This window comes from Malania oleifera, chromosome 5 (assembly GCF_029873635.1).
Source record: "Malania oleifera isolate guangnan ecotype guangnan chromosome 5, ASM2987363v1, whole genome shotgun sequence".
In the NCBI taxonomy this organism is placed as follows: domain Eukaryota; kingdom Viridiplantae; phylum Streptophyta; class Magnoliopsida; order Santalales; family Ximeniaceae; genus Malania; species Malania oleifera.
In genome coordinates this window covers 29,892,937-29,916,191 of record NC_080421.1, presented here as the reverse complement: position 1 = coordinate 29,916,191, position 23,255 = coordinate 29,892,937, and the positions used below count along the sequence as shown (strand labels likewise).

General features: G+C 36.6%; 1 protein-coding gene across 4 annotated transcripts in view; it reads left to right on the top strand.

Annotated features, from left to right (window-relative positions):
* Positions 1–21,427, top strand: part of LOC131156322 (ATP-dependent DNA helicase Q-like 2) — a 141,036-nt gene extending 119,609 nt beyond the window's left edge. For 3 of the 4 annotated variants that reach the window (XM_058109912.1, XM_058109914.1, XM_058109913.1), the window contains 5 exons: positions 3,146–3,253; positions 4,690–4,754; positions 10,368–10,446; positions 19,789–20,015; positions 20,826–21,427. In XM_058109912.1, coding sequence (XP_057965895.1) covers positions 3,146–3,253; positions 4,690–4,754; positions 10,368–10,446; positions 19,789–20,015; positions 20,826–21,023 — 677 coding nt within the window. In that variant the 3' untranslated portion in view covers positions 21,024–21,427. The remainder of the gene's footprint in view (positions 1–3,145; positions 3,254–4,689; positions 4,755–10,367; positions 10,447–19,788; positions 20,016–20,825) is intronic. The other variant, XM_058109915.1, reaches the window with a different exon arrangement.
* Positions 21,428–23,255: the final 1,828 nt, after the last annotated feature.

Below are 23,255 nucleotides of genomic sequence, written 5' to 3'. Positions count from 1 at the left end.
TGTATTTTGATATATGGAAGGAATTAGAACTTAAATCATAAAACACAGAAAATCCCACTGTTTTGGACCCAATAAACTTAATAACCATTGATAAACTGCTTCGCAAAGCATCAAACAACCATTCTTTGGGTCCCGCACAAGAGCAATTAAAAAAGTTTAGGTCTTTGGGCAAAAAATCATGAAAAACTCCAATGACATGTTGATAGAGGGATTGGATCACTGCCGGATCATTTCAGGTCAAAACCATGCCTGAAAGCGGCTTCACATGCCAACGCGTGAGGGCGCGTAGGACACTGCCTGGAGGTGGGATTTCAGTGGGGGGCAGATCGGCTGTGTCTGTAGGTGACTGGTGTTGGTTTTGACAAATCTATAGTGGATTTGATGTTCTCCAACTGACAGTGTCGCCCAGAAAATTCCAGCAACTGGTCTGACTTCGTGCTGCTGCTGGCTGTTTTCTAGGGTTATAATATCACTGAAAAATTTTCTATGCTGATTGACATGCAGCGGATTTTGGGTTTTAGGCTTCGGTTTTGATGGTGGTGGTAACACTTAGTGTTTAGGTTTCAGAAACATGCTCTGATACCATGTTGAATGATTGGGTAAAATGGAAGACCTAAACTCAACAATAGGTCTTTCCCTCTATAATATATGTCAAGTACAATTGGAATGACCATAATACCCTTACTAATGTACACTTATTACGAACCAAACTCTAAAAATTAATAATAATGCTAAATGACTAAATAACCATTAACAAACAGAATACTACATAAGATCTCCCTAACTAGCCCCCTCCTCCTTATGGTCCTAAACTTTTAAAAATTGCGACTATTGATCATCATAATTTAATAACTTTACTAGAGGCTTACCTATTCAACAGGTACTCTGATCAGGCCTAGGTGTAACTGTGACTGTTATCTCCTGCCCTAAAGGACTGACTAAGTTGATACCCTTTCACTCCAAAGGGTCTTAGTTATCACTCACAAAACCTCCTCCTCCCCTCTCGGAAAATGGAGTAGGCATGACCCTTCCCTCAATTAGCTTCATCCCACTGGCATAAAGATAAAAATCAGTAGATTTAGCCAAGTTTACTTGAATGGGTGAAATATCTTTATGAATATCGGAATTCTCAGAGCATTCTTTGCTGATTCAGAAACAGTATATTGGTCATGCTATCAGGAAGGAGATCTGCAACTATCACATTAAAGTGGCAATTATGAAAGAGAATTGTCACATCTCCATTCCTGGTCTGTGACCAGCCATGACCGCACCAAAAATTCAGTGGAGGCACCAGCCTTTGGGAAGAATGAGTTAGCAGAAACCATCATTTGAATACAAGTGAGAAGCCAATTAAGAGAGAGTACTAGTTAAAACACAAGACACAAATAAATTTCATTATACAACCAAACCAAAAAGGTTTTGCTTCCACCAATAGGCTCATTACATTGGGCTTTACTTAATATGCAACATTCTTCACACCTCCTTTACCATGTTCATTGACAAGGTAGCAATTTCTTAGGGAAAAAACTCAGCAAGTTGTGCTTTCCTTTAGTCCAATTGAACCTAGAATTGTTATAGAAGTAGGGTGAGTAAGACATTGTTTATTTCCCATGATTCATGTAAGGATTTCATCATTTTAAGATGTGATTCCTTTGTGTGCTTATATAATCATACTGTCATGAAGATGTTCCTTGTTCTAAGTAATCTTCTTATCTGACATTGCCATCACATGACATTCAAATAGCACACTATTGAACAACATTTCAGCATAGTAGCGCTATCTCAAACAAGTACCAATTTTCATCTCAAACAAGCACTAATCTCCACCTTGGCCAACCACCGCTAAATGCATAGAGACACAATCCTTGCTCAAATTTGATTCACATAATAGCAATTCAATAGATGCACATGCAAGCTATGCCATAGCAAGTAGAAGTGTTGAAATATCGTCCTTACAAGATCAATATGGGGGAGCCCAAAATCTAGCATCTTATGGAAATTGCTTGCTTGGGGAATTTATTTATTTATGATTTTCTTAATAATTTGTCCAGCAAACAACTAAAGTTCTAAAATTTTATTCGAGTGTTGATTTTCTTCTCCAAATTTCCAGGTAACAAATGGTTTTGTTAGTTTACCACTTTACCTAAAAGCTTAAGATAATATTAGATTGTGACTCAACAATGTATATAAACCTTTGACACTACCCCACACATGCAGTCCTACAGCACGTGAAGAGATAAACACACAGTAAATAGCACACATTACATGGAATACAATAAATTTTTTAAACACCACACAATAAATGCGGGCAACAAGATTAGAACCCAAGACCCCCTAGTAACCGGCTCTAATACCATGTTAGATTACCACTTTACCTAAAAGCTTAAAATGTTAGGTTGTGGCCTAACAATGTATATCAAGCTTTAACAGGTTTTGTATATGAATCATTCGAGCACCATAATCTTGATTGAATATGCATTTTGAGTTGGTTACACTTTCCCTATTAAATTCATGACATATAAATACACTTTTTGGTGTTGGAACCAAGAGTGGCATCCATTTCATTATTTTTTTATTTTTTTTATTTTTCCTTCGGTGAAGGGGGTGAGAGCTGCAAGAGGATAATGGAGAGCAGTATTAGAAATTTGGTGGGTTGAGGGTGTATTTTACACTCCTGGGGGCGATAGGGGTGGGATTGAGATGGTTGATGTTGCAGATTTACCTCTCATTCAATCAAGGAAATGTAAAGCCATTTTCAACTTTTTTTCTTGGTTTCATTTTGCACCAGGGCTGTGCCATAAGCTAGAAAAGGGAAAGCTGTTTTCCTGTTTTGGCCCCGGGGTGTTGTGTGTTGTTACCACATTACTTTTTTTTTTTTTTTCTTTTAATGTTTTGTTGCTAAACTGTTTAGTACTCAAATCTTTTAACTGTTTTCCTGCCTCAATGCACTTTTCATCTCAATAACATACTTTTATTGATAGTTTGGGTTGTTTATGCTACTGTCTTTTTTATTTTTAAATATATATTCTACTTCCAAATTGTGTAATGCAGCATATGGAGAACTTTATGTTATTCGCAGTTTCAACTATATACGTATTTAGTATAATTAACTGACTAGAGTTGGCATGCTGGACATGCTTTGCAGGTCAAGCAAAAGTTATTGTTTCTTTTCTGCAAGAATATCAGGAGAATGATCAGAGATTGACAATGTTGCAGTTGGTAGATAAGTTGAAGGTTAAGTACAAGGAATCAGGTTGGTTTGATGGATATATCCTTTTGGCTAACTTTAACATGATTATGAGCAATTTAGGATCCAAGATATTGTTTGCCTGGACAGAGGCACCAACACATGTTTGTCCATATTTCTACTATCAATTAAGTGGCTTGAACCTTTTTAGTTTTAGTTGAATTTGCAACTTGTGAATGCACACTGATTTGTTTTGCAATGTCATCTATCTACCTAAAAGCTTTCCCAAGCTTTATTTAAAATCTCCCACCCCTTAGAAGTGGTGGGCCAAGAACCATCCAATTCTTCTAGATTTTTACCATGACTTTCTTTTGAGGATTAAGAATCCCCTAATTATTGGATCTTTTTTGGATGGTATATGAAGGATATCGTTCTTACTATGATCTGAACTCATGTCTGGATGTATGAAATGAAAATATGTCTTCCGCTATTTTTAATAAATTATGATATTTTGCATACCACAATATTTCATTTATCATGTTGTTCCCTGACAGTGCTAAGAAACCTACGCAACATTTCAAACTAAGATTCTTGAGCTGATATGAGAACTATTAACTCAGTGACAGCATCTAATACTGTCCATATGAGGTGGATTTGCAAATCGAGGTTAATCTTGTATCGAATTACACTTTAGTCCATAATACTTTATCCATATGATGTTTCGTGGATTGTTCAAGCATTGCTTTCCCATCTGGATTGGGTTCTCTAGGCTTCCAGCTTTTTGAAGCAATTCTTATGAATCAATAATCCGAGAATCTGTCTTGTTGTATTAATTCATGTAATGTTTTTAATCATTCGTACACTGAACATATTCATAAAGTATACAAAAGCTTGTGTTTAGGCTTAAATTATCTTTATATGATTGGAGGGTTTAACTTTTTCTTAGTGGACAGAGAGTCGATGATCCTCTTTTCATGTTTTCTTGACATAAAGCCCTAAAATTTATAAAGATGAAATTGCTGTTGTTTCATATGCTTTTAATTTTTGCATATTGTAATGTCATAGGATAAAGTCAAACTGTGTCTATTAGTTTACTGCTTTACCTAAAAGCTTAAGCTGTTAGGTTGTGAGCCTGATAACACGTGGAGAGATAACACACAATAATAACACACATTACAAGGAGTACAATTATTTTTTTAAATGCCACCCAATAAATGCAGGCAACAATACTAGAACCGAGGACCTTCTGGACACCAGCTCTTATGTTAGTTTACCACTTCACCTAAAAGCTTAAACTATTAGGTTGGCCAACAAAGTATATCAAGCTTTAAGAGTGTCCTTTTTATCTTTGTAATTGTAAAATTTGTAGCTGAATTTTGTTAGTAATCATAAATTGACATTTTCAAATAGAATTTACTATATAATTTCTTTTCTTTATTCATTCAACACTTTTGAAGTTTAGGCAAGAACATTTTGAATATGAGAATTTATTTTTGTTGTAGGTTTCAACTTAAGGAGAGAGGAAACCGAGCAGCTTGTGATTCAGCTTATATTAGATCGTGTTTTGGTAAGAAACGAAGACTTCTAACTTTATGTTGCACAACCATGTGGATTTATTTAAATACCTGTTTGGACACAGATCATGGATTAAGTATGAGTATGTGTCCAACAGTCCTTTTTTCTGCATTGGTACTCAAAAGCACTGTCCAACAAAGAAAGGGAGGAATAAACTCCAAGTTCACTCTTAGCTGCATTATACTTTGTCAGTTTGTAAATATGTTTCAATGAGAATGGAGTTCTCTCATTGGATGGAATGAAGGTTTGGATACTTGGATACTCTGATATTCTAGGTTTACTAGTAGTCCTTTTTTTGTATATCCATATCCTAATCAACATGCAGTAAGGTAAAAACAATAGATATTATTTTTTACTATTAATCAAAACCAATGTTTTAAAAGACGAAGGCGTAAGGCGAGGCATTTTAACCCTTAAGAGGCAAGGTAAGCCTTAAGGTGTTAGGGCATAAGCCTTCTGAGAGTTTTATTTTTAGTTAAAATATGTAAATACATTTTGTATATTTTTAAAATAAATAGAAAATGAAGGAAATCACAAATATAATGTAAAAAAATCAAATATAAGTTGCAAACTACTTGTTGGCCATACAAAAATTGCTAACTTGAATTCATTGTGAAAATCATGGCAAGAGATAGTTATAAGATCACAAAGTTCAAATTATTTTCAAGATCTGAGATGCAACTCTCAATTATTTTTGAAAGGTTGTGGTTCGAAAGTTTTAGACATTAACTCATATTATGACATTCGTTTCATATAAACATGGAGTTAAAATTTTCTAGCAAAATCTTACTTGAGAATCACACACCCAAAATGTGTAAGCCTCAACTAAAAAGGCGCAAAAGTGGTGCTTTTTGTACAGAGTGTGAGCCTAAGTGTGTAATGTGTTGGCTTATTTGGATTTGGTATTTTAGATTCAGCCTCAAGGCATTTTAAACGTGCCTTGCCTTAAGGCGAGCCTCAACTAAGCCTTTTAAAACACTGATTAGAACAACAGTAGCAGCAGCATCCAAACCTCAAGTCTTTTCTTTTTTTGATAACAAAAGAAGGGATTTCATTGATTAGAGGAGACTTTACAAAAACGAGAAAAAGACTTATCCCATAAAAATTCTAGAAAAATATGTTGGCCTAACATGGCTTTTCAATCTTGTTTTGATGATAACAAATAAATGATGATTTAATATATGTTGGTTAAGCGTTGGTGTTTCAGGAAAGACAAAGTTGAAAAGAAAAGCAATGGAAAGCTTAAGGACTCAAAAAGCCACATTCATATGAAGAGTGATCCAAAAGAAGTTCAAGCAACACCAACATGAGTAAAGTGCATGTGAAAGCTTAAAGCTAACTCAAGCTCAAGTCAAAAGGGACGTAAGGCAAAATACCATGGAAGACTTGAAGAATAGAGTTGTAGGCTTTAAAAACAATATTGTAAGTACTTCATGTTTAAATATCTCAAGAAATATTTTGAAGCTCTTTAGGGGTAATTATGGACTTAGAGACCTTATTTCGAACCTCGGAAAATGTTTTATAAATAATGAAAGCAAGAGAGCAAAGAATTTTTGAAAACTAAAATGAAAAGCCAGAAAATTGTTTGCCTAGACGACTGAGGTACACTGTCAGAAGACTGAAGAGTTGCCTCAGAAGATTGAAGTTTCACTTCAGTCTATTGAAGAATTTCTTCTGAAGACTGAAGAATTAGTTCAATCTACTAAAGATTTTTCTGTTGGAATATAAAACATGTAGTATACCCTCTGAAGACTGAACCCTCACTTCAATTGTCTGACCCTGCGTCTAGACTAAAATTTTTAGTGTTTTAAGGTACTTTAGAAGACTGAACCCGACACTTCAGTCTACTGAACACTGTTAACGGCTAATTTTTTTAAATGTTTTAAAATTCAAAGAATGGTTTCTTGTGCCCCAAAATTTATGAAAATTTAGGTAATACTAAGTAATCTTGGGCAACATGAAATTACTTTTGAAAGCCTATAAATACATGGTTTTAGCAAATTAAATTCACCAAGCAATTGAAAAATCTGTGTCAAAGCTAAAAGCATACTTGCTCTCTTAAAGTTTTCTCTTGCTGAAAAACTAAAGTGCTGATCATCATACAACTGAGTTCCAATTGCTGATTCTCATTTGGAGAAGGAACTTGGTGAAATCTTACTTGAGCTTCATTCTATTTCAGTCTGATATTTGAATATTGAAGTATCTTAGTGCTTTTAAATTGTACTAATTAGCTCTGTTGTGAGAGTGTCTTTGTACAGCGTATTGTTTCTTGCTTCTTGTAGTTCTTTGACGATTCCAGGTTGTTGAATCGTTGGACCAAGCGTGGGGTATCGCTTGGAGAGGGATCTTTACCTTTAAAGAGGGGATTGTAATGGTTTGCTCCGTCCGGAAAGGAGTGCTCTAGTGGAATCCTTGGGTGGTATTGGCCCAAACGAGGACATAAGCTGGGGATAAGCCGAACCTCGTAAAAATCTCAGTGTCTCTCTTTCCCTACACTTTATTTTCAGCATCTGTATACATTGTACTGTGTGTATGCTAAGTGTAGGTAGTTGAGATCATAATTGAGATTAAAAGTAGACTCTTAATAAAAGAAAGTATGTTTTGATCAAACTTTTGCGGAAACCTAGAAAGGGAGTACGTTGTTTAATCGTTTGCAGAAATCTTTATTAAGAGAAGTGCAATCAATTTCATTTAATACAGGGCTTGAAACAAACTCATGCATTCACAGGGTTGCAAAAGCTGAAAGTGCTAAAGAGCTGCATACTTTATCCTGGTTTGGTATCTTTGGTTGTTTACTTTAAAGTTGTTGATTGGTTTTTAGTTGATTGAGTTTTGATTACTTGTATTGTGTTTTGGTTTGTGGATTGAATAAGTAAATAAGTCTATGTTGTATGATTGTTAAATTAACAAAAGAGTTAAGAATTTATAAAAGGTATTAAAAGAAAATTTTAATAACCCAATTCACCCCCCCCTCTTGGGACTATACCTCAACTTTCAATTGGTATCAGAGAAGGTTTATAGAAAATCTTAATCAGTAGCTATATAAAGATCTAGATGGCACACGTAGGAGTAGCTCCCTTTGGAGAGGGTCAATCTTCATCTAGACCACCCATCTTTTGTGGACTCAACTATACATTTTAGAAACAAAGAATGAGGATCTATCTTCAAACCATCCATTGGAAAGCATGGAAGGTTGTCACACATGGTGACTTAATTCCCACAAAGCTAGTAGATGGAAAAGAAGTACCTAAGGAAGAAAAAGACATGATTGACATTGATCACAAGATGTTACAAGTAAACTCTAGTGCTATTAATGTCTTATATTATGCCCTTGACATAAATGAGTTCAGTAGAATCATGGCTTGCAAAATAGCAAAAGAAATATGGGAAAAACTAGAAGTAACTTATGAAGGTACCATTGATGTAAGAGATAATAGAATTGACATGCTTACTAGTGAATATGAAGCTTTTAGAATGAATCTAGATGAATCTATCACAAGTATGAATACTAGGTTCACTCATATCATAAACTCCTTTAATGCCTTAGGAAAGAATTACACAACTTATGTAATGATTCGAAAAATCCTTAGAGGTCTTCCACCCATTTGGGAACATTCAGATTGTACCTTATTTTAAAAAATAAGAAATACTATTTCAATTCTTCTTCACTTCTAGAAAGACTAACGTTTCTAAGAACCTCCCTGCTAATGAATCTATCCACGGTTACCCCCCCCCACCAGAATCCCTTACCCTACCTTCCTCTACCTTGCAATCATGTCTACAAAAACTACCTTTCTAAACCAATCTCCTCTACCAGCAATACTTAACTCAAAATAACCTTTGGTTTTTTTAGTCCACTAAAAAAACGAAAAACATGTTCTACACCTTCTATTAAGGATTCATTTTGATCTCTTTAATCAACAAGAAATGATTTCCTCTTGAGGAAAAGGAGAGATTCCTCGTCATTGCCAAGAGGTCCAAATGTAGTTTCTTCTCCATCTCCCTTTCAGAGGACAGACAATGGGTTTCAAGGGAGTTAAGGCTCCTCTTCTTCTAAGAAACAGCAAGCCCTTGGGTGAAAACATTTTGGGCTCCAGATCATTTCATCGTGCTTGGACTGAGAGTTAACGCTTTTGGTCGCTTTCATATTGTTGGACAAGATCCCAGACAATGGTGCAATACAAATTGTTTATGTGCCAAATAAAAAAGAGGCAATGGGGTGGAAGAAATTCTGGAAGGCAATTATGGGTAAATCAACAACTCAAAGCACTGTTAGTTTGGACCAGATCATGTGCTATCGATTACGGCTCTTCTAATGAACAAGCGGCAGCAACAGCTCACTTTGGGACCAAAACCTTCTGTCTTCAGGAGATTGGAAGCTCTGATTTGCTGGAAATGGAGGAACTTTGGTGAAATGGATCTTGGAAGGAAAGGTGATGGGAGAGGAAAGGTTGAACAGAGCATTTTCATGGAATTACCAAAAGAAAATTCCTTCCTAGATCAGGCGAAGGAAATGTAAGTGAAGTGGTACCTAACCAGCTGCTTGAAGCCCAGCCCCTTAGGCCAATGTTGGAGCAAGCCACGGAGCATTTGGCATTTTGACCATCTAGCCCAACCAAATGACCTGCCTTTTAAGAAAGGAAGGGGGAGAAATTATGGGCTTATGGAAGCCCAGCTTACCAATAAAGAGGTCTCATTGCTGAACTTATCAAAGGGTCATGCTGCAGGGAAGAACCAGGGCACCTAGACCAGGCTTTGGGAGTTGAGAATTCTGACTTAGAGAATAAAGGAAAACAAGTGGTTGAGTTTGATGGCAGTGATAGCACTTCTACAGATCTTGATGACAATGAGAATGCTTCTCACTCCTCATTTGGCTTCTACAAATCGAGCACCTGCAGAAAACAGAAGGCTTCACAATTTCTCAGGGAACACAGGATGATTCTTCTGTCAAGATGTCAGTGAGTCTCAATTTGAGGAGAATATGCGCGATGAATGCTGACAGACTACAAAGAGACAAGGAAGGGAAATAGATGAACTTATGGGCTCCAACACTGGACATTCAGGGTAGGGAGCTCAGAATTCAGAAGAGGTTCTGCTTTTGGAGGAACCTAGCCAGAACAAATGAGATTTTTCTCCTAGAATTCACCTTCAGATGTTCCAAGCTTGATCTTTGATTCCATTCCAGATAATCTTGTTTGTAACCCTGCAAATAAATCTCTTGGGAGTTCTTTGAAAGGTGTAGCTAGTTAAAGTATTTTCTTATTCCCAGGCATTCCATTTCTACACCAATTACACTTGTGCCAAAGGGGGATAACCAAAATAGGGGACATCCATGCTGTGGGCCTCCTTGGAAATGTGAGGGACAGGGAAGTTCTTTACCAGAGGATAGAACTTCTTAATAAGGGAAATGATTACTTGTGCCATAATTTGGAGCCGATTTAGTGCTCATATTAACAATATATTTAATTTAATCTCTTTGAATGATTTCCGCTGGTAATAATTGTCACCTCATATAATTTGTATTTTCAATTGAATCTCATGTTATTGATTGGCTGCATTATCTTATATTCTTATCTAATTTAGAACTATTCAATTTTTTATGTAGAAGGAAGAGTTTCAGCACACAGCTTATGCTACAAATGCTTATGTAACTGTAGGAGCATTGTGGAAGCAAGTCATGCAAGGTAAGGGTGCTTTCCTTTCAAAAGAAAAAGTGAAATATGACTAACTATTGGAAAAGTTGATAGCAGATCTTTCTTTTCTTTTTTTTTCCATTTCATATTATGTTCTTGAATAGAAAGAAAGAGGGAAAAAAATTGTATTTTGGGTGATCGCTAATTCTGCATCTGCCTGCACCCATTTATTTTGAGTATGTTACAGCTTAGTCACAGAGATTTATCCAAGCGACTTTCCTTTATTACACAAGCCCATTTTTTGTAATAAACCAATTCAATAAGGCCATTGCACAGTGCTGCTTCTGCGAGGCACCATCCTGGGTCGATATGACAAACTTTCAGCAGTGTTACATCCAGTGACTGCTGAATCACTGAAACCTGACCAATTGCTTTTAACATTCATTGACCTCGTAGATTCCACATGCTTGTAACTTTTGTCCATGCACTTTCATGATGGATTCTTTATGTTTTACGTTAGGAGATCAAAGCAAACTTGCCCAAAGCTAACTTGTTTTCTGATCCATTATAATTCTATAGATCAACATGGTGCATCGCAAAATTGTTTTCCAAGCATCATTGTCCTGTAAAGCATTCATCTTTTCAGCCATTGAATTCCTCTACCCAGAGTGGGCTAAGGCTTTAGAAACATACTTAGGAAGGGCAGCAAATGATAGAGAGAGTAACAAAACAATAATAGGAGGGTGATAAGAAGTCATAGCAAACAAAGTTGGAGATGGGATGTTGTGTACATATGCATTTACCTTTCCGAACAGCAATGGGAGGATCAGCATCGTTGGAAATATGATCACAAATGAGGAAACCATAGGCGTTGGTTGAAGTCAGAGGGAACTCTCTTCCTTGGAGCCACTGTTGTGTATAGACCTGCAAACTAGGACGATTGAGACAATGTGAAGGACTCAAACTACATGAAGACACAAGTGGATGATTGGCTAAGGACAATAAACTAGAATTTGGAAGATTAGGCAGAGGAAAACTCATTGATATTGAAAACACATAAGAGGTTGAGTATAGTATTGTGTAGACTCAAAGAAGGTAACATCGACAAAAACAATGAAGCGATGTAGAGTAGGACTATAACAACATTATCCTTTTTGAGTGCATGAATAGCCCAGAAAGACACATTTTATAGTACAAGGATCCAACTTATCTACCCCGAGAGTTAGCTGATGAACAAAGAACGCTCCTAAATATACGAGGAGGTAAAGAGAATAGAGGTGAATTAGGAAAGAGAATGGAGTAGGGAATTTTACCACTAGGAACAGAGGATGGCATCCTATTGATAAGATAGCAAGCAGTAAGTGCAACATCACTTCAAAACACTTTAGGTATGTGCATTTGATAAAGTAAGGTGCAAGTGATTTCAAGGATTTCTATTTGTCCACTTTGCAACCCCATTTTGTTGAGTAGTGTGGATACAGGATAATTGATGAATAATACCAAACTGAGTAATTTAAGTAATGAATTGAGTACTACTGAAATACTCTTTAGCATTATGACTCTGAAGTATTTGAACTAGCGAACCAAATTGAGTCTTTGTTTCAAAACAAAAGGCACAAAATATATCTAATAACTCAAAACGATCTTTTATGAATATAGCCAGGTTCATCCTTGAATAATCATCCACAAAGGTTACAAATTATTGGAAACCCAACTTAGACACAACTTGACTAGGACCCCAAATATCAAAATGGGCTAACTTGAAAGGGCTTGCTACCCATTTATTGAATTGGGAAGCAAAAGGAATACGTTGATGCTTTCGTAACTAACAAGACTCACAATCAAGACTAGACATGGAACTCAAATCAAAAACTAGACTTTTCAACTTTTCTAACAAAGGATAACCAACGTGACAATGAATCTGGAGAGGTGTGGCTGCAGTAGTAGACTAGTAGTGCAAGCAATAGAAGGAGATAGCAGCTCAAAATAAAATCCAACTTCACACCCTTTGCTAATTGCCTTCCTCATCTTCAAATCCTAAATAACCACAGAATCAGCTAGAATGTTAGTGAACAATTCATGGATTTGGTAAGTTTTCAGCAGTGGTGGATACATCAACAAGAACAACACAAGGTAAGTTTTTAGGATATTGGAGAGTATGGAAGAAATTAGGTATACCTGTGATATGATCATTGGCAGCGGAGTCTATAGCCCAAGGACTAGGAGGAGAGGTATTGGATGACAGGCAAGTTGTGGGGTTACTTGTTTAGGCAAGCGATGCAATGGGAAGAGAAGCTCGCTGTGACACTTGATACTCCTTGAACTTGGAATACCCTCCTATGGCATAGATATAGTACGTTGCTCCCCACTTGGCCCAAAGGTGTGGAATCGGTGGTGGCTGCATTGGTAACACATGAAGGTTTACCATAAAGATCCCAACATTGCTCAATAGTTTGACCACCTTATCCAAATGAATGCACTTGCGAGGAGTGCCTCTTCCTCATCCATCTCTTCCACCACAGCTTCTCAAACCATCTCGATAACTTCTACAGCTGCTTGGCTGAAAACTAGAATTACTGTGCATGGCAAAGGTTGTCCTCTTAGAGCCAAATGCAAGAGCAGGAGAATATGTGCTGAAGGAAGCATGAAGGACGCTAGAATATACATGAGCAAGTGATGGAAATTCTGCACTACTAAGTATATGAGACCTAACTGCCTCAAATTCGGGTTTCAAACCCACTAGAGCCCAAAGTGTTGTCATCTACTCCCTCTGCTTTTCCATCTCACGAACATCAGCAATTTTAAGTTACACAATATTATCTCATGAATACGTTTCATCTCCATCTCTCCAAAATACTTTGAAACGCTCTCCCTGCTCTAATTGAAAGTACTCCTGGGATAAATCATACATACGTGTAGTCTTACTAGATTACAAAAGCTTGGCATAATCCCAAATCTCCTTGCATGTGTCTAGATGCATGTGCATCCGTGTAATCTGAGGTTCCATCGAGTTCCACAAGAGTAAAACAGTCAAAGTATCTTCCTGAGTCCACACTTCTTTTCTCTTCTTTTCAAAAGGACCAAATTGGAACAAGTGGTCAAATTTTCCTAATCCTGCTAAATAAACCCTAACGGGTAACAGCCTTAGGCAAGTAAACGTAATTCTTTTGATCCATTTTTTCAATTGTTATCTGTGGCATCACATTGTCTCATCATTCAAGATTCTAAGAGTCTAAATCTAAATCAACAAAGTTCAAAGGGAACTATCAAGGTCTCCATCAAAGTCCTCATCTTCATCAAACTCATCTATAGTAGGAGTTCTTCCACTTATAAATTCCCCCTCTCCCACTTCAACATCATCGTCTTCCTCAATTGTAACCAATGTTGGCCTCTTGCCTTTGTCTTAAGTGCCTAGATATTCAATAAAGCTATAGGTTAGGAGTTAGGAGAAATGGAGAATTATAAATTGGCAGATCCAAAAATGACTATTGATATGTATGTACTTAAGTTCTCACAATAATCACTAATCTTCCTTTTTCTAGGAATTATAGAATGCGAGCTACCAGAAGCTTGTGTTGCTTGAGCATCATCTCCTTCAAAAGCTACCACGGGCAAAGCTCTAATAGCATCAACTTCTAGGAGATTTTCATCATCAAACCAAGAAGTATCTTTTGGGAGGATAGGTTCTTCCTTCTCAAAGATCCATTCATCATCTGAAGCTACTTCTGCCACCAATATTGGATCATAATTTTGTCTTTTTCTCAAAGCTCTCTCCCTTAGTTTGGTGTTGTACTTCACATAAACTAGAGCATTCAATCTCTTGTGCTCTAATCTATTCCTTTTTTTCGTATGAATCTACAATTGAGTTTAAGCCATTTAAATTTTTAGATATTAAAAAATATTTTCATATTTGAGTGAAACGATAATAACATGGCATTTGTAAGAACTAAGAATGTGCTCAAATGTGCTCCAATTCCTCTCACATCCACTAGCACTACATGTCAAGCTAAGAACACAAATAGCAAACTTCGTCAATTATGGGGTCTTTGTCCCAAAACGCTTCCACCAATCAGCTACAAAATAAAAACACATATTTAAGTTCCAAGTTATAAGAAAAAACAAGGATAGAGTACTACTAATCAACTAATTTTTACTGAAGTATTATTTTTACCTGGGCTTCTCAACATTCTAGAGACAATAGCCACTCGAGTCCCAAAATCCCCTCATGCATTATCAAACAAATCGAATTGGATGTCTGCAGCTAGCCTCTCCTTATATCTCAACATTCCATCAATGCATTCAAATAGTCCTTTCTTCACTTCTTCACAATTAGAGACTTTCTCCTTATAATACAATTGGGGATTTAGATAATATCCCGCACCATGTAAAGGGTGATGAAGTTGTGGAGTCCATCTATCATCTATTTTTCTCCAAATGGGTCGATACTTTTTGGCATTTCTAGAAAAATTGGCAGCATTTTTTTCCTTCGCTGAATACATCAACTCATAGAGATTTCCCATGGCTGGTCTTTCCTCATAATCAACTTCCCTTAGAACACACACAAAAGGGACAACACTCTTGATAACATAAGCGCCATGTGAGGCCAAAAATGTTGGTCAAATAAAACTATTGACCGAGTCCTTATACCTTTATGCATTTTTGCATATGTAGAAGTGCACCACATCTCCAAAAAGAACATAGATTGAAGGCCTCACTTTTGTTTGTAAAGGCTTTGAAGTGTCAAAAATGCAGTAGCAAAGCGCGTCACTGTAGGGCGGATGAGTTCTTTGTTGGTGGTGAAATGTTTCCTCATCATTGCAAGTACATAGGAATGATTATAAATAAATTTCACAACTTGCTTAGCCTTTAGGATTGTGGTTGCATGGATCTTCAATTTTGCAATATCCTCCAATATGAGATCCAAACAATGTACAGCACATGGAGTCCAATAGAGCTTCTCCCTCTTTTCCATAAGCTTCTTTCCACCATTTATCATTTTCTTCGCATTATCAGTAATCACCTGCACAACATTCTCCTCACCAACTTCCTCAACCACCTCATCCATATACTTGAACATTAAATCACCATATTTTTATAGAATCAGAAGCATCAATGGATTTTAAAAACCATGTACCAGTAGGACTATTCACAACTAAATTAACAAAGACCCTTGAACACCTATCAGTCCATCCATCGACCATGATAGAACATCTATATTCCTTCCAAGATTTTTTGTGCTCTTTCAATATGTCATCGATGTCTTTCACTTCATTTTAAGGATCCATGTCCTCATCTCTTGCATAGATGGAGGCTTGAAACCTAGCTTGTAATTAGTAATACCATCCACTATAACACACCAATATGCATCATCCATCAAACTAAATAGTAGATCATCGTTGAACACACAACAACCAACTTTCCTACACACTTCATTTCTTTCTTCCTTCTTCCATTTTGAGTTTAGAGTGGATTGTTTGGTCAATGAAGATGAAAACTTATCCATTGGACCTCTAGCCCTAGGATTAAGGCCAGTCCCACTATTCTGCTGCTCAAGATCTCCAACTAATGGAGAAGTAGCACTTTGTGTCCCTTCTCTTGGACCCGTCCCAATCTCTTCAAGAAGATCATTTCTTTTACACTTCTCTCCTTGGGATTTTTCAAGAGCAATCTTGCACTCATCTCTCACGTTTTGAGGAGCTTTTGGGCAAGGTTTCATTCCCTTCCTTGTACCTTCCAAATGATGTTTAAATCTTATGATAGTCCCACTGCAAGTTTGATCGCAAAATTTGCATCTAAAATATTTTTCTCCATCAACTTCTTTTATGTATTTCCAAACAAAATCTTTTTTCTGCTCCTTTGGCTCACCTTTTAGACATGTTTTTTTTTTATTGAACAGGAACAATCAGGAGCTGCAGCAAGAAATTAAAACTGAAAATTGAAAAATGAAAAGTGAAAACTGAAACAAATCAAAAGCAGCTACGACTTACCTTGAGTTTTAGAGACACTGGAAGAAAGTCTCATGGGAGTCTGCTACGGACAACACTGGAGAGAGCGAGAGTTGAATACTTGAATTAGTTTGAGCAGAGACCTCAGACTGAGAAGAGATCTCGAAGCAAAGAGGTTGTAGGGTGTCGCGGAGAGAGACGAGAGGCTATAGAGGGTCGTTGGAGAGAGACGAGAGGTCCAAATGGGTTGTTGGAGAGAGATGAGATGTTGGAAGGGGTCATCAACTCGTCAGAGAGAGACGAGAAGTTGGAGGAGTCTTCGAAGCCAGATGCAAGCTTGTAAAGAGACGAGAGCTTCGAAGGGGTCGTTGGAGAGAGACAATACATCAGAAGAAGTCGTCAACTCGTCAGAAAGAGACAAGAAGCTATAGGAGTCGTCGGAGAGATATGGAAGCTTGGAAGAAAGAAGCTTCATTGAGCGAGGGCAGTTTTGACGCTCATCAAAGCTCTATCAGGCTGTTACTTACATATATATATATATATATATATATATATTTAAATCAGACTGCTCCCAAAAGGTGTATGCCTTCCCATATAAGGCGTAAAAGGTGCAACTTTTTGCCTAAGGTGTATGCCTTCTCCCTTGAGGCGCACGCATTTTAGGATTTACACCTTTCAAGTTACGCCCTAGGGCTTTTATGCTCAAAATGCCTCAAGGCGCGCCTCACAAACACCCTATAAAATGTTGGCAAATTCTATCGTAAGCATAGCAAAAGAGGGTTTAAGTGAGTCCAAAGGAAGATATTCAGATAGTAAAGAAAGGTGGTGGTAGGATCAAGAAGTCCAAAAAGCCTTTTAGACAAAAAGAAATTAGTATAAAATATGGTAAAGTTGTAGAAATTTAGAAAATCTTGACAAATATAAAGAAGTAAGAAAAAATGCAAAAAAAAAAGGCTCTTAGTGAAGCTAAACATGGAGTTGATGATACTTTATATACTAAACTAGATAAAAAAGGAGAAAAAAACATTTATAAAGAAAATGCAAAGATTTAGGTGATGTAAAATGTGTAAAGGGTGTGAATGATAATGTCTTAATTTAATAAGAAGACATTAAAGAGAGGTGGCGGTGATACTTTGATGAAAACCAAAATGAATGGAGTTTATAGTAGATATAAGGAGGTCATTAAGGATATGTATGATAGAGTAGTGAATAGCATTAAGATTGTACGAGGTGAATCTAGAGATTTTTCAATCACAGTAGATGTACATCAAGGTTCTACTTTGAGTCCTTATCTTTTTACTTTAGTAATTGATGAACTAACTAAGAATATCCAAAATGATATCTCTTGGTATATGTTGTTTGTAGATGATGTCATGTTGGTTAATGATAGTATGAGCATAATGGAATCTAAGCTAGAACTTTGGAGGGCCACATTAGAGTCTAAAGGGTTCAGGGTAAGTAGGAATAAGGCAAAGTATATGAAGTGTAATTTCAATAATGTAAGGAGTAGTAATAAAGAGAAGATTAAACTTGATAATCAAGAGATTAATTGCGCTAATAGATTTAGATATCTTGGATCTATTATGCAAGCTGAAAGGGAAATTGAAGAAGATGTAGCACATAGAATTAAAACAGGTTGAGTAAAACGGAGGAGTGTGATTATAGAATACCCTTAAAATTAAAAAGGAAAGTTTTATCAGACAACTACAAGGCCAACTATGCTTTATGGTTCAAAATGTTGGGCAACTAAGAAACATGGACAAAAAATAAAAGTTGCTGAGATGCAAATGTTAAGGCGGATGAGTGGTTTAACATTAAAAGATAAAGTGAGAAATGAACATATAAGTAATAATTTAGGCATAGCAGCGGTCGAAAACAAGATAAGAGAGGGGCGGCTTAGATGATTTGGGCATTTGAAATGGAGGTCTAGTAGAACACCTGTAAGGAGAAGTTAGTTATTGTGTCTAGCATGAAAAAGGGTAGGGGTAGGTTTAAAATAACTTGGAATGAGGTAGTGAGTAAGGATTTAATGACCCTTAATCTAATAAAGGAAAACACTCTTGATCAAGTGAATTGGTAGAAAAGGATTCATGTAGTCGATCCCATCTAGTGAGACTTAAGGCTTGTTCTTGTTGTTGTTTATTTGGGTGTGCAAGCATATGGGACTATATTGAGCCTTTGTGGGCACCATGTTATTTTTGGGATCACACATGTTGCTGCTGCCGCTGCTCTCACCACACCCCAACCACCTCCCAACAACCCCCCCCCCCTGTTGGGAATTAAGAACAAATTCTCGAAACCTGTGAGAAACAAAACGGAGAAAGAATACACACCAAAGAAAAATCAATCACACGCATAAGACAGTATTTACGTGGTTCGGCAATTTTGCCTACGTCCATGAAGTTGCAGGAATTTCACTATTATCAGGAAGAAAACACAGAGAGTGCGGCGATACAATGCTCTCCCTCTCGCTCTGCTCTCCCTCTCGCTCTCTCGCAAGTGCGACCACTTAACCCTAATCACCCGAAAGTAATGATTTTATATGTTGCAGACAGGGTTCCGAACGGGCTACAAAACGGGCCCAAAAAATTTTCCCGGGGACGTTGCCCCCGGACCTTTACGAGTACGGCTTACAGCCCAAGCCTTTGCTCCATGGATTAAGCCTTAGGATAGAAATCTCTCATTAAAGAAAGGTTGGGTCATCATCTGAATTTAACGTAACTAGGCTCCACAAAAGCCCAACAGGCCCCCGCCCACCCCCCAAGGCAGCACATTTGGCTACGCCAATTATGATTGTCTTATTTGTCAACCATCAATCATCAGGAGCGTCCATCACTTAATGGATGTTCTTTGCAACTTCAATCTGGCATTTGTTGTTAGTTTAGCTAGAATGCTTTAGATAACAATTAGCATCAACATGCATGTTTGCACTTGCTAGACTCCTGATATTTCCATCGTTGAATAAGAAAACAAAAAAGAAAGGTATCCGTGCAATGTCATAGTAGACCATTGAAAGAACTCTTCCCCTTGTTGAGCATAGTAGCTAGTGATGTATCACAGTATTCAAATGAAACATGAAATGAAAATTTTTCAGCTCCATTTATATATGTTCTACATGCAAGGTTGTGGGCATGTTCCATGTGCGGAAGGTTCTTTTGTTTTTTCTTTAAAGTTTTTATTTTTTTTATTTTTCATTTTTTGGACGTGGTGGTCTTTTTTAGGTTTGGGCTCGTTTTTGGTTAGTATGGGGTGTCATTGTTATCTAATATTGTTTGGGATTATCTGGTCATATGATATTACCCATTGAGTTAAAGTTCTCTCCACCACTACTTTTGGACACCTTGCTGTAGTAGTTATTGCTGCAATCTCTCTCTCTCTATCTCTATCTCTCTCTCTCTCTCTCTCTCACACACACACACACACATCTTTTATTTTCTGTTGCATGCAGGGAAAAAGATTGTCAAGCTTGACATTTCCAGTGGACAGAGGACGAAGGATGGCAACACCAAATTAGCCAGACACAAACGCAGCCTCACATCTTCATTTTTGGAGTCGAAGCTTGATGAGCTGCGAAAAGAACTCTCTTCCATTCATGGGGGACTCTTGCCTCACTCTGTCTTGTCCTACCAACAGATTAGTATGCTAAGTGCAAAGAAGCCAAATTCTACTGAACAGGCAAGAAATCAACACTGTGACCCTCCATTTGAAGAGACATGCTGCTTCCAATGCTCGTCCTTTTAGCAGAACTTTTTTATTGTTAAGGATTTCTGCATCTAATCAAGCTACACTTGAGGAGAGAGGTGTTGAATAGCACAGTGGTTGAACCCCAACCTGACTCCCACCCTTACCCCCCGAGGAGCTCACAGTCAGGGGTTCAACTCGCCTCATTCCCTTCAGTCAGGGGTTCAACTCGCCTCATTCCCTTCTCATGAGATTCCTTGAACTGGGAAAAAAATATTAGAAACAAAGAGTAGGAGTCCAGCAACTCTAAAATATAATTGTCTAAAATCATTTCCCAGTTACTACCATTTTTTTTCCATGTCGCGAACAAATGAAATGAGGACATATTCTGTATTGGTCTCAAGTCTGTGTGCTGGTGTGACGCCTTTCTGTGTGCACTTGCTAAAATAATGGCAGCTACAGGTCTCCCATGCTTTCGGTTTTAAAATGGCAAAAATATGAGATACTTAAAAGGATTATTTAGATTATTGTATTGAAGGGGAACTTTGGGTCCAACATTTCCTTCTTGTGGACAAAGTGTTGCCATACATGCTTGTGTATGCACATGCACATAATGTTTACATAAGCAAGCACAAACGCACACACTGAAAGAGCGAGGCACAGAGAGTGGATTGATTGTGTGATTTTCAGTTCTAGGTTAGCTCGGGGTGATCAATAGGACATTGTGGTTAATGGTTCATATTGCTGCTTTGGCTCTTTCTTGTTCACTGTGGCAGTAAACTACGAATTATGTTGTCTGTGCAGTTGGAAAAGGTAATTGGAAAGTTGAAGACCGCAAAATATGGGAGTAGAATTCTCGAAGAAATTCAAAGGCACTGTGAGTCCGAGCAGCTTGATAATGACTTTTTGAACAAAGGCCATGACAGTGCAAACAGAGTGACTAAGAGGCCGAAGACGAAGAAAGCGCTTGTTCTCATTGAGAGTAGTGGAGATGAGGCATGATGGGATCCGAATTTTGAACAGACGTAACAGAATTTGGATACTGCATTCCCTCCAGCTGGCAGATAACATTGTCCAACAAAGTATTATTTTGGAGGAAGAATGTCTTTTTGTGACATTTTATTTAAACATCTTCTTCTCTCCCTTTGATTAAGCACTCTTAGTGTTTCCTTCTGGATGGCAGACTTGCACTTGTCTAGAAAATATGAGCGGCCTTTCATATCCCAAAACCGTAGCCCTGGGTGTATAGAATTGTTCTTCAATGGTTACTTTCCAGCGGCCCTTTTAAACCTTCGTTTCGAGATGTACCCGCTACCTAGAACCATAGCAGCTGAATTATATGCAGTTCAATTCCAGTATTTATTCTATAATATAATATATGGACTTGGTAATTTTGTAAACAAAAATATGATGCTAGCACAAACTTTTGGATGAATGTCTTTTTTAAGGTATTTTCCAATTTTAGATGATGTTAGCACAAACTTTTGGATGAATGTCTTTTTTTTTTTAAATTATTATATCTCATTATTTTATTTTATTTTATTCTTAAGAACAAACATTTGTGGATCAAATTTAGGTTGTGTTTAGGGAAGTAAATAGATTTAATAATGAAGGAAGAATGTACAAAAGCTTGAAATTTTGTTGGATTGCACTTTGCTCCTTGAAGTATTTACTTTATTAGTTTTTTTTTAATTTCATCAAAGTTGAAATTAAAATTTAAGATCAAATTGTTACATTTAAAATTTAAGGGAGTTAAGTGGAGGTCAGTGAAATTTTGAGAATTAATATTGTAATTTACTCTTGCAAAATCCAAGAGAATGCAGGAAATGCATTTAATTTATATTGACTTCTCTTTAATGATGTAACAAATTATGAAGATGCCAGTTTCTTATGTGTATTTTTTTGAGGGGTAATATAATTTGAATTATATTAAATGAAATACACTAATTTTTAAAAATAATAATAATAATAATAATAATAATAATAATAATAATAATAATAATAATAAAATTGTTTAGTTAAAGGTTGAAATTGTCTAATAAATAGTTTTGTTTTGTAAGTAATTATAAAATTATTTTTGAATTGTGCAATAAAATTGGAGGGAAAGAGCCAAGGCTTACGAAATTAAAGAAGGCAAGGATTGTGAGTTTTTTTCCAGTTTATTATTAATTTATATTAATATATTAAATAATACCTTATTCGGAAAAATTATTCCTAGAATGATGCTCACGTAATCTTGTTGCTTGATCCAGTAAGATTTGTTTATCACTCATCAATACTCGATTGGACTACCATTTAAATCTCAGTGGACCAAGCAGCGAGATTGACTGTGCATTTAATTTTTTTTATTAATAATCTTGTTTTCCATTTTCAAAAATCTTTTTAATTGTAATTTGTAACAAGGACTGATTTCCCAAGCAAATCTCGCTGGACCAAGTAGCGAGATTTGCTTGTTACGCTTCAACACTCAATTGGGCTACCATTTAAATCTCGTTGGAGATTTACTGTGCATTCAATTTTTTTTTTCTTAATAATCATGTATTTTATTTTTAAAAGTCTTTTTAACTGTAATTTGTAACATGAACTGTTTCAATTTTTTGTATTTTCCTTTTTATTTATTTATTATAATAATAATAATGAGGACGACGACTTGCCACACTAGAAAATAGTCCAATTGATGAAATATGCAGATGGCTTGCCACACTGGGAAATAATCTCAATTGATGAAATCTGCGGTCTTTATCTTCTGTCATTTACCACATATGATAGCTTGAAAGGTAAGCTTTTATGACAGTACTGAACTTAACACTAAGGTTACAATTAGAAGGGCTACTGGGATGTCAATCTTAAAAGTGCAGATGACAAAATATTTGATTTATTTTTTACTATTATAGTGTTGTATCTTCCAGGGTCACTTTTGGAAGTCTATAATGTCGGTGTTGATTCAAATTTTGAAACGTACCCAACACACCTTGATATATATTGAACACATATAAAAATTGTATTAATTTATTTTTATTTATGAACACGACTAAGACACTTTCGATACGGCAAGGACACCTCCAGGACCCTTATTTTACTGAAACACTGTACTTATGTTTCATTTAATTCTATTAACAAAATTAAAAAAAGAAAATAGGGATAGGTTAAGAGATCGAAAGTGAGGTTCTTTGACATTGAAGTGGTTGGACTTTGGAACCCTAATGTCACTACACTAGTCTTGTAGACCATGTT